The 16,513-nt window shown below is 47.3% G+C and overlaps 1 protein-coding gene across 2 annotated transcripts in view; it reads right to left on the reverse strand.

Moving 5' to 3' along the window:
* CLIC6 (chloride intracellular channel 6) overlaps positions 1 to 15,371 on the reverse strand; it is a 34,904-nt gene extending 19,533 nt beyond the window's left edge. The window contains exons 1-2 of one of the 2 annotated variants that reach the window (XM_063345902.1): positions 14,609 to 15,371; positions 13,604 to 14,572 (exon numbers count right to left, since the gene is read on the reverse strand). In XM_063345902.1, coding sequence (XP_063201972.1) covers positions 13,604 to 14,572; positions 14,609 to 15,232 — 1,593 coding nt within the window. In that variant the 5' untranslated portion in view covers positions 15,233 to 15,371. Of the gene's footprint in view, positions 1 to 13,603 lie in introns of both variants that reach the window. The other variant, XM_063345892.1, reaches the window with a different exon arrangement.
* Positions 15,372 to 16,513: the final 1,142 nt, after the last annotated feature.

Here is a 16,513-nt window from a genome sequence, read left to right on the forward strand (position 1 = left end):
TGAAGCTGTAATTTCCTTTGATTTCGGTTCCCTCTCTCCCCTACGTGCCAGCAGCCATTTCAGAGCAGAGAAAGGCTCCTTTATTCTAACTTTCGCTGCATTATTTACTTACTCACGGTCTGCTGGGTAAGTAATTATTGCTGACATTAACTTAATTACTTAGTAAGTAATTAAATGCTTTTGATGCATAGGAAGAAATTTTCCTTTATTAAGAAGCAACTTTGTGGCAATAAACTTTTTACCTTTGTCCAGTTACTTTATAAATAATGAGAAACAAAAGGCCCAAACTCACTCCTGTTACTTAGATGAAACATCCATTTATATTTGATTTTGATATCACAGTCTGCCCCGTATTTCTACTGAGCAGTGGGTCTGCCTGCACCCTGCCCTTCTGGTTCTGACAAAGATTATAAATAAATGAACCATTAAATGATATTTCTGTAAAAGCAAACAAAAGACAGGAGAGAACAGGTGAAGATTAAAATGGGCAATGTTTGGTAATACATTTATAGAGGCTGTGGTTTTACTAATATTCGCTCTTATTTACATTAAAGAGATTAAAGATTAAACTTACGTGTGCACGCACTCTTACAAAAGAGAAAAGTAAACCAATTCTGTGATTTTACACACACTGCTGTGGCTAGCTTTGGGTCAGGCCCTTCACGTTGTCACAGGTATTTTCAGCTACAGCTGTGGCTTTCTACAGGGCAGTTAAAGGCAGTCAACAGTGCTCTTTAAAAATTTCCTAAAATCAAATGAAATTATACAGGAAAAATGCAAATTACAGGTTTATTTTCTGAGAGATCTTACAGCTACCTAAAAATAAAGCCACTCTGGTAACTACAGTTTTTAGCATAACCTGGGACAGTGTCGGGCCTGGTTTCAGAGAGAAACCATTGGTGTCTCTCCTGATGGGAAGACAACTAATGAAGCACAGAGGATGCTTGCATCTATCCACCTACCATCCACAGCACCATAACCGTGTGGTGATAATGCAAAAGCAATTGGCAACCAGGAATCCACTGCTTCGCGAGCTCAACAATAGTTTGCTTAAATAATTAATAAATAGTTTGAGTACTAAGCCCCGGCCATCCCAAGCAGAGCTGTCTCAAGGAGGCTCCTTGCACGAGCAGATCCTCTCAGCCTGCGCTGCGGGGAGGGGGAAAGGGAAATCGGATGCTCCTGTGGAAGCACCAGCATTTGGGTGGCAGCAGAAAGAGGTTTCCCTGGGGAGACCTTTGCCTCAGGCTCCTGCCGCCCAGGGATGCCCACCCGGGAAGCGGCCTGCGGTGTGCTTCCAGTGCCGCATCTCCGGCAGCCGGGCACCGAGGGAGGGGGCCAGCAAGCCCTGGTGGAGAACTGGGCAAAATTTAGCGTTTTCCCAGGTTTCCATCTGCGCGTCACCGTGCAGCAATCACGCACAGCCTTTTCTTGGCCAGATACTAAACGCTTTAAGACAACGTAATCATCCTTTCTGCTGTTTTTTAGGTGCCTAGCCCCCAGCAACAACACATGAATACAGTAACCCCTTGGGCCAGCTTACTTTTTTCCTAAAACAGCTTGGAAAAATTATTTCAACAAACAGTACTTTGTATCATAATTATCTATGCACTATTACTTTTTTATCTCTTATTTTACAAGGCTTACTTAGATGACGGCGACAAGCAAGCTTCCAGGAACTGTGCACGGCAAGGAGAACACGGGCAAGGCAAGGAAAATTAAATGTAAAAATAAATAGGAAAATTAACTTGTGGCTAGCAAAGACTGAAAAACTTAATCTACAATTTAGTAGAGTTTAAACCAGTCCTGCCCAATTTAGGAATATTGTTCTCCTAGACAAGTAATTGCCGTATTGCATGAATTATACTTGTTTTATGTCTCTCTCAAAATGGCGTTGCTTTTGGTCATCGTTATTTGTTTACTTTTTTAGTACACTATGATAATGAATTATATGTGTATTACTCACGCACAGTGACCAAGACTTTCCAAAGTAATCATTGCCACTCCTCCAAAACAGAAGCCATTTTATTTTAATGGAGATGTGAAAAAATCTCCATTGCTTGTAAAAAAAAAAAATAAAAAAGCAATTGGTTTATTCAGAAGAGAAGGTTTTAAGCAGAAGGAAAGGGGAATGGCTGCAGAGGTGCCCCCTTCCACTCCCCCTGAAGTTCGCTTTAACCACAACAGAAATACGCTGGCTAATGAATAAAAATACACAGCCCTCAAAAAGATCACTCCCCCTAATCCTTATCCATTCTGTAATTCTAATATAAAAGATTATTTGCAAAAACCTGCCAGTAGTCTAAGAAAACCAAGAACCTTTTAACTGAACATGGGTGAAAATCAGAGCTGGGAAATGCCGCCCAGTTACAGATCGCTGGCTTTAATCTTATACCAACTAGTTCAAAAACCCGAATTTCCTTCTGCTGTGAATTCTGCCTACAGAGTTCATGCCGTCTGTGTTTGTGTTAATGGGAACATTACCAGGTCACAAGCGCACAAGGAAACCAAATGCTATTAGCTATTTATCCTGTTACAAGAATTATGTTTAAATACCTCAATGCTATTTCTAATCCGTATTTAATAACGTGGCAGGATACCAGCTGAACATTCTACATGGAGACAAAAAATCTTATATCCTTTTTAAATTCTTACAGGGAATTACTTCAACAAAAGAGCATTATATTCTTGGACACATTATAGGTCTGGGAAAAACAGATTAACTGGTATTTCAGTGACACATCCTGGTTTACACTTCACCATATGATACTTAACCTGCGACACAGAGCCATGCTGTTTCAATCTAAATGCAAAACCTGTACACACATACAAAATATTTGTCATTTGTGTTGTAAACAAATAAGTAAATAAATCAGAAATACCCAAATAAATAAGCTATTTTATGCAGCTTCAGGGAGCAGGTCGCTGAAGGCTTGGAAAATAATTTGCCAATGGTATTCCTAATTCTGATGTTTAAATCAAGAGGTGAAAGTGAAAGATGAAAAGACTAGGGGCGGGAGGGGTTCCCCTCCAACAGTATGTGACGTTTTGGTCCACATAGAAAATAATTCAAATGACCGGGTAAAATATTACATTAAAAACCTGTCAGCTCCAGTGGGAACTGGCAGAGACGTGTCCTGAAAGAGCAGTTAAAAACTAGACACAAGTACCAGCAAATACCCATTAGCTTGACAAAAAGGGGGACCTGAACTCTATTCCTTCCCTCCTGGTGTAAATTCAGATTCAAGGCTATTCTTCATTCTGCTCTCCCCACCACCTCACCTCCATTCACAGGCTTTGGGAAACTATGAGAGACACAGTATTGCTAATTAAAACACAGTTTTTTAAACATAGATATACTGCACAAATCATGCTGCGAACCAATAGCACTGATATTCCTCAAAATCCTGAGGAACTGTCCCTGTGGTCCCGGCCCTCGGGGAGCCCCTGGCCCCTGCGGTGCTCCTGGCAAAAAGGAGGGTGATGGTTTTGCTGAGGGGTTGGTAGCGCATTCATTTCAGCAGGCAGCATAGGCCCCAACATTTTTAAGCCTTTAGGGTATATTTGGATCCTGTTTCCAGTTTCATCTGCCACCATTACGGAAAGAAACTTAGTTTTTTACAAAACGCTCAGGTTCCATAATAGCTTTTAAAAATAGTTTCAAAAATGACTACCGGGTAAATGTCAATGATTCTCCAAGACACAAATGAGAATTTTTCTGAAATCTGAGTAAATGTTTAACTTCTCTGTAACTACCCCATTTGAATAACTTGGAAAGGGCATGCATTTGTGACTCCAGTCCTGCTGTAGTTTACTTTGTCCTGTAACAATTATATTTCTAGTCTATTATGAATATTCATAGATGTGCTAAAATTTCAGTATATGAAGAGGAAAAAATGGAGATGAGAAATCACAAAATTACAGAATGGTAGGGGTTGGAAGTGATCTCTGGAGATCATCTAGTCCAACCCCCCTGCCAGAGCAGGGTCACCCAGAACAGGCCAAACAGGGACGCACCCAGGTGGGTTTTGAGTATCTTCAGATGAGACTCCACCACCTCTCTGGGCAGCCCGTTCCAGTGCTCTGCCACCCTCAAAGTAAAGAAGTTTTCCCCTCATGTTGAGACAGAATTTCCTGTGTTCCAGCTTGTACCCGTTGCCCTTTGTCCTGTCAGCGGGCACCACTGAGAAGTGTCTGATCCCATCCAAATTCCACCTTTGCACCTCTGCCTGTCTCTGAGGCTCCACAACGACCATCTCCCTGCAGATGGCACATGCCACAGCTGGTCAGCGTGCCAGCCCCAGGCTCCTGTCAGGGAGGAGGCTGCGACGGGCACCTTCCTCCCCAGGAAAAGCCTCCAATGGCCATGTCGGTGGCTGGCCATACAAGCTGCCACCATTTGTTTTGGGAAGCTAAATATTTTTAGGAAGGAGTTAAAAGACTTTCCTTTAGCGCTGACAAGGCGGGTGTTACTGAAAGCAACTGGAACAGAGTCACTCCACTTGTTCAGGATTTTATCAGTAAATAATCAGGCATTGCAAATGGAAATGCATACAAGTCCTTATCACAGCGTGACATTTTATTATCTGAGCAAGAAAACAATCATGTAACCTTCACATGGCATTTACTTACATTCCTTAGGCAGAGTCAGAGGAACATGGAATTTCTTACTTTTTAAAAGAAGCAGTAGGACCTCTTTTGGGGAGACACAGAGAATACAGTCATCGATGGCACAGGAGTAAGTCTCCATGCTTTACTTCCCCTTCCACAAAATATGTATAATATTTCCTTTCACTACCTGTAAATATAATTTTGTATTGATCCATATGAGACTGTAAGAAAGGCCAAAACACAGAGTCCCTGTGATGGCTAACTCGCGCTGGTACCCATCAAGGTGAAGAGCCCCAAAAGGTGGAATTGCTTGTGGAAGCGGGGTGATCACAAGGCTGCCTAATCCTCTTCCTGCAAACAGGGCAGCAAAGTGCTGGAGAGAACTGATTTCAAATGGAAGAAGACGTGGAAGAAAAAGTTGGTTTTGTATTAAAGATATCTAACAAATAGAATTAGACTTTTTTTAAGCAACAAAAAAACGGTTTATTTTTACTGTTAGGGATGCTAATAAAACCGAAATCCAGATTTGCAAGAAGACTGGGCATGATTTGTTATACCCATGCTGGGAAGGGGACATGATACCTTTTCATCTTTTTAATACCTACCACCTTCTGATTTCTCAAAGCACGTGGGTAACACAACTCTTATTCCACAAGCAGTCCCAAGATCCATGAAAACCAGGGGCTGCTGAATACCATTTAAAATCTGTGTATGCTACAGTAGAAAATAACAGCAAATAAACCATAACCATAGGGTTGCTGGATGTGCTTAGCTCCTTGCATTTCACCTTTCTGTTGCTGTCTCACTTTGCTGGTAAAAATGTTGATGGTGTCAAAGAGAGAGCAGGAATAACTCTGTAACTCGGTGTCTATGGCATTGGCTTTGGAGAGGGATGCACACTGATCTTCCACTTACGCTGCAGGTAACATCACAACCTCAATCACCCGCATCCCACATCACTGTCCTAAGTACAGGGCTAATGATGCAGCTTCTGCTGTCTTCTCCCTATCGGCAACTGTGCCTAAACCCCTTGTGAATGAATCACAGGTAATATTTCCTAAAAAAAAAAAAAAAACCAAACCTCTTCATTTTTATTTAATGAAGACTATTTGCAAAATTTCACAAAATTTACTAATAATTTAATTTCAGTATAGTTATATTTTTGCACTAATTGGCCAAATCCCTTTCATCCCCTTGCCCAGAAAATCATTCACGACACTCTTAATGTTTTATATTCGTGAATGCTGTGAGTCCTGTAGGCTGGTTTGTTATTCATCTGGATAGAAACACGAATCAAGCCTCAACTTAAACGGCCAGCCAGCATGACAATTCCCAGGCACAGCTGCACGGCAATCACCTCGTGCGGCAATCACCAACGTTTCTGAAGAGGCTGCAGCTCTCTCCAACAGGATTTATGAAATGAAGGTTCCCTTCAGACAACCAGGGACCGAAGGCAGAAAGCAGACAAGGAAAACTTCCATCCTTGCCCCTGGACCGTGATAATCACAGGTATGATCGGCCTTTTAATGAAAACAAAACTCAAGGAGCAGAGGCAGTGTGGTTGAATTTTGGGCAGCAGGCTGATCTCATCAGAAGTTTCTGCTGGCTTCAGCCAGCAAGAAATACAGGCTGTGCCCTAGGACTGAATCAGGAAGGTGTTCCCTGTTTAGCCAGGGGCTTAAACAGCATGTGACTTTAAGCTCATGCTTAAAGTAAAACACATGGTGAGGTGCTTTACTGCAGCAGCGCACTCAGAGTAAATAAAAACAGGAAAAGGTCTAGGAACGTAGCTTTGAAGACATTTATTTCAAAACTAGTTCTGCATTAAACATTCCTGCAAACAGTAGAGATCTGCAGTCACACCGAGAATAAATAGATGCTTACAGTTTGTATGATACTATGTGTACATGCAGTTTTAGGACTTCCAAAGCACGGACAAGAAGATGACTCCAAGAAGTATAACTAGATCATACAAAAAAAAACCCAAAAAAGATGCAACCTGATATTTCTCATCACTTATGTCTATCTTTTTGTTTGTGTCTTTCTGGAACAGGACTTGGCCTTTTTCCCCCTGCACTGAGCATTGGTGAGGCCCCACCTCAAGTACTGTGTCCAGTTTTGGGCCCCTCACTACAAGACAGACATTGAGGTGCTGGAGCGGGTCCAGAGAAGGGCAACGAAGCTGGTGAGGGGTCTGGAGAACAAACCTTATGAGGAGCAGCTGAGGAAGCTGGGGTTGTTTAGCCTGGAGAAAAGGAGGCTGAGAGGAGACCTTATTGCTCTCTACAGCTACCTGAAAGGAGGTTGTAGAGAGGTGGGGGTCAGTCTCTTCTCCCAAGCAACAGGTGACAGGACAAGAGGAAACGGCCTCAAGTTGTGCCAGGGGTGGTTTAGACTGGATATTAGGAAAAATTTTTACACTCAAAGGATTATCAAGCATTGGAACAGGCTGCCCAGGGAAGTGGTTGAGGCACCATCCCTGGAGGTATTTAAAAGATGGGTAGATGTGGTGCTTAGACATATGGTTTAGTGATGGGTTTTGTCAGAATTAGGTTGATGGTTGGACTAGACGGTCTGAAAGGTCCCTTCCAACCTAGGCGATTCTATGATTCTAAGTTGTCAGAACTGACACTGGCATAGACAAACAGCACACTGCTACTCCATTAAGCATGCCTTCAGGAGCAAAGCGGCAAAACCAATTTTGGTGCAGTTTTCAAAGCTATTCTTTACTCAGCGGCTCCAAGGAACCTTGTTTCTTTTTAGCAGTCTAAGCTCTAAAAAGGTGATAACCTGAACAACCAGAAAGGAGAGCATGGGAAGCAAAAATTAAAAAGACTGCACGTGCAAAGAATTTGCATCTTTCAGAAAAAAAGATTGGTATCGTTGCCTTTCAAACCAAAGTCTCCCAAGAACAGTTGCGTTGAAGGCCCCTGGAAGAGTTCTCAAACCCCAGAAAAACTGCTGCAGGTGCACCCAGCATGCACACACACACAATAACCTGAAGAGTTATGAAAGGAATTTGTAATGCCAGTTCCTCTTAAGCTGCATTAGGGAACCTGAAATTCCCATATTCCAGATGAAAAATAGAAAAAAAAAAAAAAAAAAAAAAGGAGCTGAGAAAGGGCAAATACCCAGGGGAAGGGAGCCAGCTTCCTGCTTTGTACAACAGTCTTGGGAACAGAACCGCAAAATGTCTTTGAACACACATGCACCCCTCTGCTGATTCGGTACAGCTGTACGTAGTCAAAGAATCCAAACCACCACACAAACAGCTAACTAACCAGCAGCCAGGAAAGTGGGGCTGTGCTGGGTTTGCTGGGCAGCCCCACAAGGCTCAGTCGTCACCAGCTTCGGTTTGATCCTGGTTTCAGCAGATGGAGCCTACGCGGTGCTCGTGCTCTGCTCCAGGGAAGTGGCTTTCTCCTGAATTATTTTTTCCTTGTTCTGCGGTGACTTTTGTAGCTAATCAGTTATAAAAGCAGACAGGTCTCGTAGCCAACTGTAAAACAGGATAACCGAAAGAATGGCGGAGGAAAACGATGTATAAAAAAAATGACAGGAATTTAGTGGCTACAATGTGGCACTTGAGAAAAGGTCCTGCCTTCTGAAGAAGGTACATGAAATGGAGCTCAAGAAGGATAAAAACAGAGTGAGGAGAAAAGAGCAGACGTGTTCCTCAGGGAAAATACGACATGATTTTGATGGTGAAATGCAGCAGCACTGGTTGGTTTGGGGGTAAAAATAAGCCGTCTGCTTTCTACCATTGCCCAAACCATACCAAATGCTTCCCTGCTCATTTCACAGCAATGTGTCCTTCTGTAGCATCACACAAATCCAATGTGCTCACCTTTGGCAAGGTCTGGGTACTTCCCTTTGCTTGGCTAAATATCCTGTAACTAAGCTTCCCCCCAAACCCCTTTTAATCTATAAAAGGGAAGCCAGAGTAACTCCACACGTACAAATCTTTACTTTCACCCTCCTGAGGTCCTCTAAATACTGGGTTCCTACAGTGAGTCTACACTAAAAAAGGACAGTAAACACCCGTCTGCTTTCTTCTTGATACAGCGTGTCAGCTATTCTCCTCAGAAACCATACTCACCTAACTGATGTACAGACTGATTGTACCAATGAGCAAAAATTGAGATCTTAAGTACAAATATAAAAATATATAAACCACAGATCAATCACATGACAGAAGATTCTTTTTTGCGCTCTAATATGAAACACCCGTTACCTTTTAAGTTGTATACATTAACTGTGGTGTTTGGAGGCAGAGATGCACCTTTTGTGCCTATGTCTCTACTAAAAGCAAGGCTTTTACTTTCTAGTTTATCATGACTTTTGGTAATTCAGCACAGCTCTAAGTATGTCAAGTCAGTCAAGCACATCTCAAGAGTGGCGCAAGGAAATTCTGTATCAGTAAAGTAACCTTGGTCCCTGGTAGGAATGAAGTAACTCTCTGAATGAAAATAAATGACTTTGATTTAGAAACCAAGAATGTCACAAAACTGAATAAAGGCTATTACTTTTCGCTGGATAAAATCTATTATCTTAGGCTCATGGTCAGCTTTTACTACATACCATTTAACACAGAAACTAAGCAAGAATTGTTTTGTAAGATGAGCAATCTCAGAGAAGGCCTTGTGCTCAAGCTGGGTTGTTTGGCCAACTGTTTATGTTCAGCACTTACAGATAAATCACTATCCCTAGAAATCTTTGGAATGATGAAATCTGCAGTTGTGATTCTGGTGTTTAGTTTTCTATCTGTAAGAAAATTTAAAATTGATTGGTAGGTAACCTTGGAGTGGTTTTTTTGTGTTTTGGGGGTTTTTTTCTTAATTTTAGAAATGAACTTTTAAGTCCTACATAAATGTTTAGATTGCTTAAAATTAACTGAATAATTTTGGTGAGAGTTCTGCGATATTCAAATAGTAAGATAAATTTATGTCATTTACAGACACCTTTTGGCAAAAAAAAGGGCTTTTGCCACAGGAAAAAAAAAAAAAAAAGCCTGCCTTTACCATCAACCTTAGAAGACCAGCTAGCAAGCTTCAACATCCACAAGGCATCCTACCCAAGGGGCTAGATATGCTTAGCTGAATTACCAAAGACTGATCAGAAAGTATATCTGGATGACCTTTGCAAACACTTGACTTGGAAACACCAGAAACATCAAATATTACTATCTAAAGGAAATATACGATATGTGTTGTTTCATGGGAGAAATGGAAATCAAATAGGCACTTAGTGACACCCTCAAAGCAATTTTGATATGGTCTTGCTCTTACAGCCAAGGAGTCTTAACGCAGTTCAGCTCCATTAAGGGCACAGTTAGGTTGCCCAAACACAGACGTCTGCTGTCTTTGGAGACGCCCTACTGTAGCCTGTCCAACATCGAGCTGCTGGTCCAGTCTCTCTCCCATAGATGCTGCTAAGTGCTAGAGTATCTCAGACAGCATGAGTTCTCAGTGTTGAGCCCTGGGTGTCTAAGTTCAAACTAAATAGCACTGCATAGCAACCCAAATCAGCTTAGAAACACAATTGCTGCTACCCGTGCTTGTGGAGCCAGCAGGAATTTTGCCACCCACCTCACCATGAGAGGCATGAGGTAACACAATATTCAAAATATTCAGATACGTATATGTAAAATTAAGTGAACCTATGCAAAGCAGCAGGAAGCAGAAGAGAAAAAAGTCCACCAAACTCTCTAAAAAGAACAAGCTTCATCAACAACAGTAAAAACAACAAACACTCTTCATCATACAGTTCTATCTGAAAAGTTTCTTTCTGATGGTGACGCTTCTGTTTGTTATTCTCAAAATGTTATTACAGAAAGACTACAAGGTACTTTATGTCTGCTGAGTCTAGTGTAACGCTCCCTAGCAAAAAACCACTGAGGATCATTCAGTCACTACTATTGTATTATTTTCTTGTGAATTTTATCCTATTATGAGACTTACTTTGACCATTTCTCTGTATTTGTATGGTGCTATCAAACCATGCATGGACCTCCTGTCTCTAGCGCTGTGCATGCAGGCACAGATAACAGGCAGACAATCCCCACCTTGACCATTAACAAGCCAAAAATTAAAAGGCAGGTGAAACAAACAGAAATAGAAATGACAAAGAAATTAGGGTCATACTGAACAGGACAAACAATGATCTCAGTATTTTAAACAGCCTAATCACTGCTCAGTTTCCAGTGGCATTACAGAAGGGCAGAGTTTTAAACAGAGGTTTGAAGAAAGGTCAGGGAGCTGATGGATGATATATTTCCAAGGAAGCCCCCAGCTTGCATGGGAGAAAGTAGACAAAGTACTTGCTGAGAAACACAGCAGAAGGGTGAAAGAGGTCAGCGGCACTTGCAAAGTAGAGGTGGGTGTCAACATCTCGAAAGCACGTAAGAGCTAATAGGCAGGCACGGAATAGGGATATAATAGAGCATAAGAGGGGTGGTCACATGCATTAGAAACATGCATGCGAAGGGAAGTGTTTCAGGCTGGAAACAAATGTTTCCATTCATTTTGGATCATCTCTCACTTCCTTAACCCTTGAGTTTTAGCACTTGCTCAGGAAGGAGCATCATGTCTGCAGATTACATGCCATGGTCAGATATAGACACTCAACAATTCCCAAACGCCAGAGTTCACGCAGTCCCGTGTTGGAAATCACTCTCCCCCTTTTCCCATCAAAATACATCAGCACCTATTTAAGCACAGCACTATATATGCGCTCTTAAAAACTACTTTAAGCCACCACAGAGAACTTCCAGTCTCCCCCTTTTTATATCTCCTTTTCCGCTGCCAAGAGAAGGGTAGAAAGATAGCGAGCATGTCTCCAGGTGACAGCAAGAGCATCAGGAACATGAACTGTCCCGACAGCAGGAAAGAGAAGCGCTTCTCATTTCCCAGCACTGCAGCCCCGGCACATTTTGGTGAGTGGGGGATGCTGAGCTCTCCGGTAGACATTTTTTTCTTGCATTGAACTGGAGGAACTCATGCCAATCTCAAACTAAAAAAAAACAACAAAACAATCTAGCTCCAGGTGAGGTAAAATATTCAAGCTTTGTAATACTGGGCCGCAAAAATCAATTGAAGAGCAGCTGTAGTATTTTCAAGGTGTTCTTAAGTTACTAATGCTAAGTCTATCATGAAAACGTTCCGTCTTTAGTAATTCATAAATATTTTCAAAAACCATGCTTAATCCTAATGTTTGGCTGCTACAAAGTCACAACAGATGCTCTTTTTATAGTCTGCTCTCTAATTTTGGCCACGTTGTTCTCCCATAAAGCGTGCACCGGGTGCAATAATACACAGGTAGCCTTTATGACTTTAGGCCTCTGCCACTCTCTGGAATTCCCTGATGGATACAAGAGCATAAAATGAGAATGAGGAAGTTACAAAAGTGTCCCTGCAAAGGAGCTTGTTGATCTGTGAGCCAGAAAGTCATAAATCACCTCTGCCAGGCTCAACAGTAACGGCTCCCACTCTTTGAGACAAAATCACAGATTTTGGCTCCAGCGTTACCATCTAGCTACTGTACACCAACCTGACAGGCAGAGGTGCCTTTAGAGCACAGAGTCCATCCCAGCCTGCGTGGAATTGCTTAAACTAGGGACTGGCTGAGGAGCATCCACCAACATCAGCCATTATTATTTTTCATCTTTACAGTATGGCATTATCCAGCACATCCAATGCTGCTATGTGTAAGCCTCAGAGTATTTTCAAGACCCTCAGCCTTTTTCAAGTAACAGCGCTTCTAAGGAAGCTCAGCCTTGAAAAAAAGGAGTGTGCACCGAGGTGGGATAAATCAAGGCTTTAATATTGCTTCAGCCCTAACCACCCTCATCCAGAAGTGGGCTGGCAATGAGTTTTTCTTTCACGGCTTTTAATTCGGCTGCTATAGAAGCAGCCTCGGCCAACTCAGGAGGTAGAGTATTGTCATGGGAGGTATGGCTTGTAGCAGAGAAGGTCCCAAATGCCTTCTGCTCCCCTAGTTTTAGTTCCTTAGTTTTAGGTCTACTCTGAGAAAAATATCCCACCCTCCTCCACACTTTATTTAGTCCAGACAGGTCAGAGAAGAGGGAGGAAAGACATCTCAGGATGGTTTTTACACAGAAATTTCACATCTGATATTTCATCTCTGTGGACAGATGCTGTTTCCACACCAAGTCCCACAGATCTTCGTGGGATTCTAGGCACAGGATAGAAAGAAGCTCTAAAGCTCTACACTATAAAATACCAGAAACTAGTTTTAATACCATTACAACTTTTCCTCTTTTTTGTCCATTTCCCTCTAACCTAAATTTTCCCTGCCCGAACATACACAAACTGGACAATTACAAGGGATGCTACACTCCTGGGCAGCTTCTTGACTCTCTGAATCCAGCCTTGCCAAACTTTGGGACAATTATCTGTGAGTCACGGTTCATGTTGGAAAATCCCAGCATCACATTTTAAATTATATTTTCCAGTTTCTTCCACCTCAGCCCCCATGATGCATTATGAAGATCTTAAAATTCCTTGAGAATTTTAACAACGAACAAGTCGCAGCTAGCAATTCCAAACAGATGCTGCCGGATAGATTCCCACCCCTGCACTGGGTCCCAGCCCCACACTGATGAGGGCACAAGCAGAGCCCCTGATTCCACGGAAACAGAAATCCCCGCATACCCTTTGCATTGAAACCTAGAGAAACCTCAAGCAACCCAGCACAGGGCCCACCACGGGAAACTATGGGGGAGACCACCCTGCAGGTCAGGTCTGGGCTTCTCTGGGTTGAGCGCCCAGAGTCCCCTGTCCCATCCTGCCTGCTAAAGGAATGAGGACCCAGAGGCAAGTTTATTTTGGGCGTTAATAACCAAATCACCTTAGCCGGGCTGGATTTTTGCCTGCCAGATTTAAATGCCACTCATCACAGGAGCTGCCCGGGGGCTCCTGGAGGAGGGGAGCGTCGTGAACCCAGGTTTCCCCAGCAGCCCCTCACATCCTACCTTGACGAAGAGGGAGATGTCGTGTTCCTGTTTCTCCTCATCTTCATCTTCCTCCTCCAGGGCGGCGGGCGAGCCCGTCTCGTCCTCCTCGTCCTCCACCCGGCCCCGCACGCCGTTCAGGCTCCGACCTGCCGCGTCCCACTCGCCGCCCCCGGGGCCCGGGGACCCGCCGCGCTGTCCCGCCGCTGCCGCGCCGCCTTCCCCTGCCCCCGGGGCCGCGCTCCCCTCTCCTGCCACCGCCGGCGCAGCGGCTTCCCGCTCCGCCACCGGCCTCTCCGCTCCGTCCTCGCCGTCGGGGACACCCGGCGACCACCGGCCGCCGTCGGCCCCCCCGCCGGCCGGCACCGCCGACTCCGCTTCCCCGCGGCTCTCGGGAGCCACCTCGCTCTCTGTCGGGGCCCCCGCCTCCTCGGGGACCGTCCCCGCCGGAGCTGCCTCCCGCACCGCATCCTCGGGGTCTGTCCCCCTCGGGGCTGTCGCCGCAGCCTCCTCGGGGACCGACCCCGCCGGAGCTGCCTCCCGCACCGCATCCTCGGGGTCTGTCCCCGTCGGGGCTGTCGCCGCAGCCTCCTCAGGGACTGTTCCCGCCGGAGCTGCCTCCTGCACCGCATCCTCGAGGTCTGGCCCCGCCGGGGCTGCCGCCGCAGCCTCCTCGGGGTCTGTCCCCTCTGGGACTGCCTGCCTTAGCGCCTCTTCGGCGTCTGCCCCCGACGGGGCTGTCGCCTCCGCCTCTTCGAGGTCTGTCCCCGACGGGGCTTCCTCCCTCACCGCCTCGTCGGGGTCTGGCCCTGCCGCCTCTTCGGGGTCTGGCCCCGTCGGGGCTGTCGCCGTAGCCTCCTCGGGGTCTTGCCTCGCCGCCTTTTCGAGGTCTGTCCCTGCTGGGGCTGTCACCGCCGCCTCCTCGATGTCTGTCTCCGTCGGGGCTGCCTCCCTCACCGGCTCCTCGGGGTCTAACCCCGCCGGGGCCGCCTCCGCCTCTTCGGATTCTGGCCCCGTCGGGGCCACCTCCGCCTCTTCGGTTTCTGGCCCCGTCGGGGCCATGGCCGCATCCTCGGGCTCTGATCCCGCCGGGGCTGCCTCTTCGAGGTCTGTCCCCACCGGGGCTGCCTCCTCGGGCTCGGTTCCCGCCGGGGCCGCCTCCTCGGGCTCGGTCCCCGCCGGGGCCGCCTCCTCGGGCTCGAGGTCTGAGCTTGCCGGCGCGGAGCCCTCGGCCGCGTCTACCCCCACTTCCGCCGCCACCGGTTCCCCTCCTGGCAGACCCTCGCTCCCCGGGTCGCCCCCGTCGCGATCTCGCTGCTCAGACCCCGCCGGACCCTGCTGCTCCGCGCCCGGCCCGCCCGGGGTCTCCGCCGCCCCCTCGGGGGAGCCGCTCCCCGTCCCGCCGCTGCCCCCGGCAGGCACCGCCGCTGCGGCCGGCTCCTGCCCAGCCACCGCCTCCCCGCTCAGCCGCGGCGCCTCGCCGGCGGGGGACCCGTCCGGGGGCTCCGCCGCCCCCTCGGGGGACACCCCAGTCTGCGGGGGCTGCGGCTCCCCCGCCGCCGCCGCCGCTTCCTCATTGCCTCCTTCCCGCGGGACGTCGCTCCCCTCCGGCGGCGGAGGGGCGCCGAGCCCTCCCGGGCTCTCCGCCATGCCGGCCTCCCCCGGGGGCCGCCGCCCGAGAGCGCAGCGGGGCGGGAGCGTCCGGCCGCCGGGACGAGCGGGGACCGGACCAGCCGAGACGCTGCCGCCGCCGGGGATGAGCGCCGGGCACCGACGGGGGGGACGGCGGCGCCTGCGCACGGCCGCCCCCAGGGCCCCGCGTGTGCGTGTGTGTGTGTGTGTTTGTGTGTGCGGGGGGGCGGCAGCCACAGGTACCCGCCCTCCTCCTCCTCCTGCGCCTCCCCCGCACAGGGCACGACCAGAGGGTCCCCGCCGTCCCGCCCCCACCCTGCTAAAGCGCTTCTCCACGGATTTTGGCTGCTGCTGACAGCTGGCAGAGAGAGGTGACCGTGGTGGCACCAAGCGCTGCCCGGTCTCTCCTCGACCGTCTCCTCCCTGCCCGCCGGCTGCCTGCAGGTGCTCAGCGGAACTGGAGCCTTTGCAAAGAGTGGCCAAAATCTTGCCCCCCTCCTCTGCCGGCCCCACCGGGGCTGGCCACGCTTGCCCAGCACCTGCTGCCTGCCCTGCCCGGGCCTCACCTCCCACCCCAAAGCCCCCCGAGCCCCATTTCTGCCCTCGCTTGTCCCCATCGCTGCTGCCCACGGCCTCAGATGCAGCATCTCTCGCAGCCCCTCCAGACGCCCTGCTGCTCTCCTTGGCCACTGGCCTGGCACGCACAAGCCCTGGGCCTGCTGACAGGTGGGGCTGGCAGCCACCCAGGTACTGGGGGGGTTGCTGGCCGCCAAAACAAGGAGAGGGATGCCATTTCCCAAATCCAGGTTTATGAAGGGAACCACTAACACCTCCACTGCTGCTGACACCCCGACAGTCTTGCAGGGTTTCTTAAAAATACAGGTGAAGCAATATCTCGTCCCAGCAGCTACATAGTATCTGAAATGTGTTCCCAAGCCATCTTTGCGCTGCACCAAACATTATTAAGAAGGAAAATGTATCCTTATCAACTTCAAAAAGTTGTAAGAGGGAACGTTGAAACTCTCTGTGTAAAAAAAAAAAAAAAAAAAAAAAAAATTTGCACACTTTTAAGTAGCTTTCCTTTATATGTGACCGTGCCAGCACTATGTGCCTCTGTGAGAGTTTGCATTTAAATGTGATGAGAAATACCATGTTCTTGTGCAGAGCAGGCAGCTGGTGTGAAAGAAGTGGTAACTTTTAGTTTGGGTAAGGCAGCTGCAGATTCATCCCTCAGGCCTTCTTCTGTTCCAGATAAAAGACATCTTTTCACATCTTCGGTAATTTCTCTGGCTTATGGAG

Source organism: Chroicocephalus ridibundus, chromosome 1 (genome assembly GCF_963924245.1).
Source record: "Chroicocephalus ridibundus chromosome 1, bChrRid1.1, whole genome shotgun sequence".
Taxonomy (NCBI): Eukaryota; Metazoa; Chordata; class Aves; order Charadriiformes; family Laridae; genus Chroicocephalus; species Chroicocephalus ridibundus.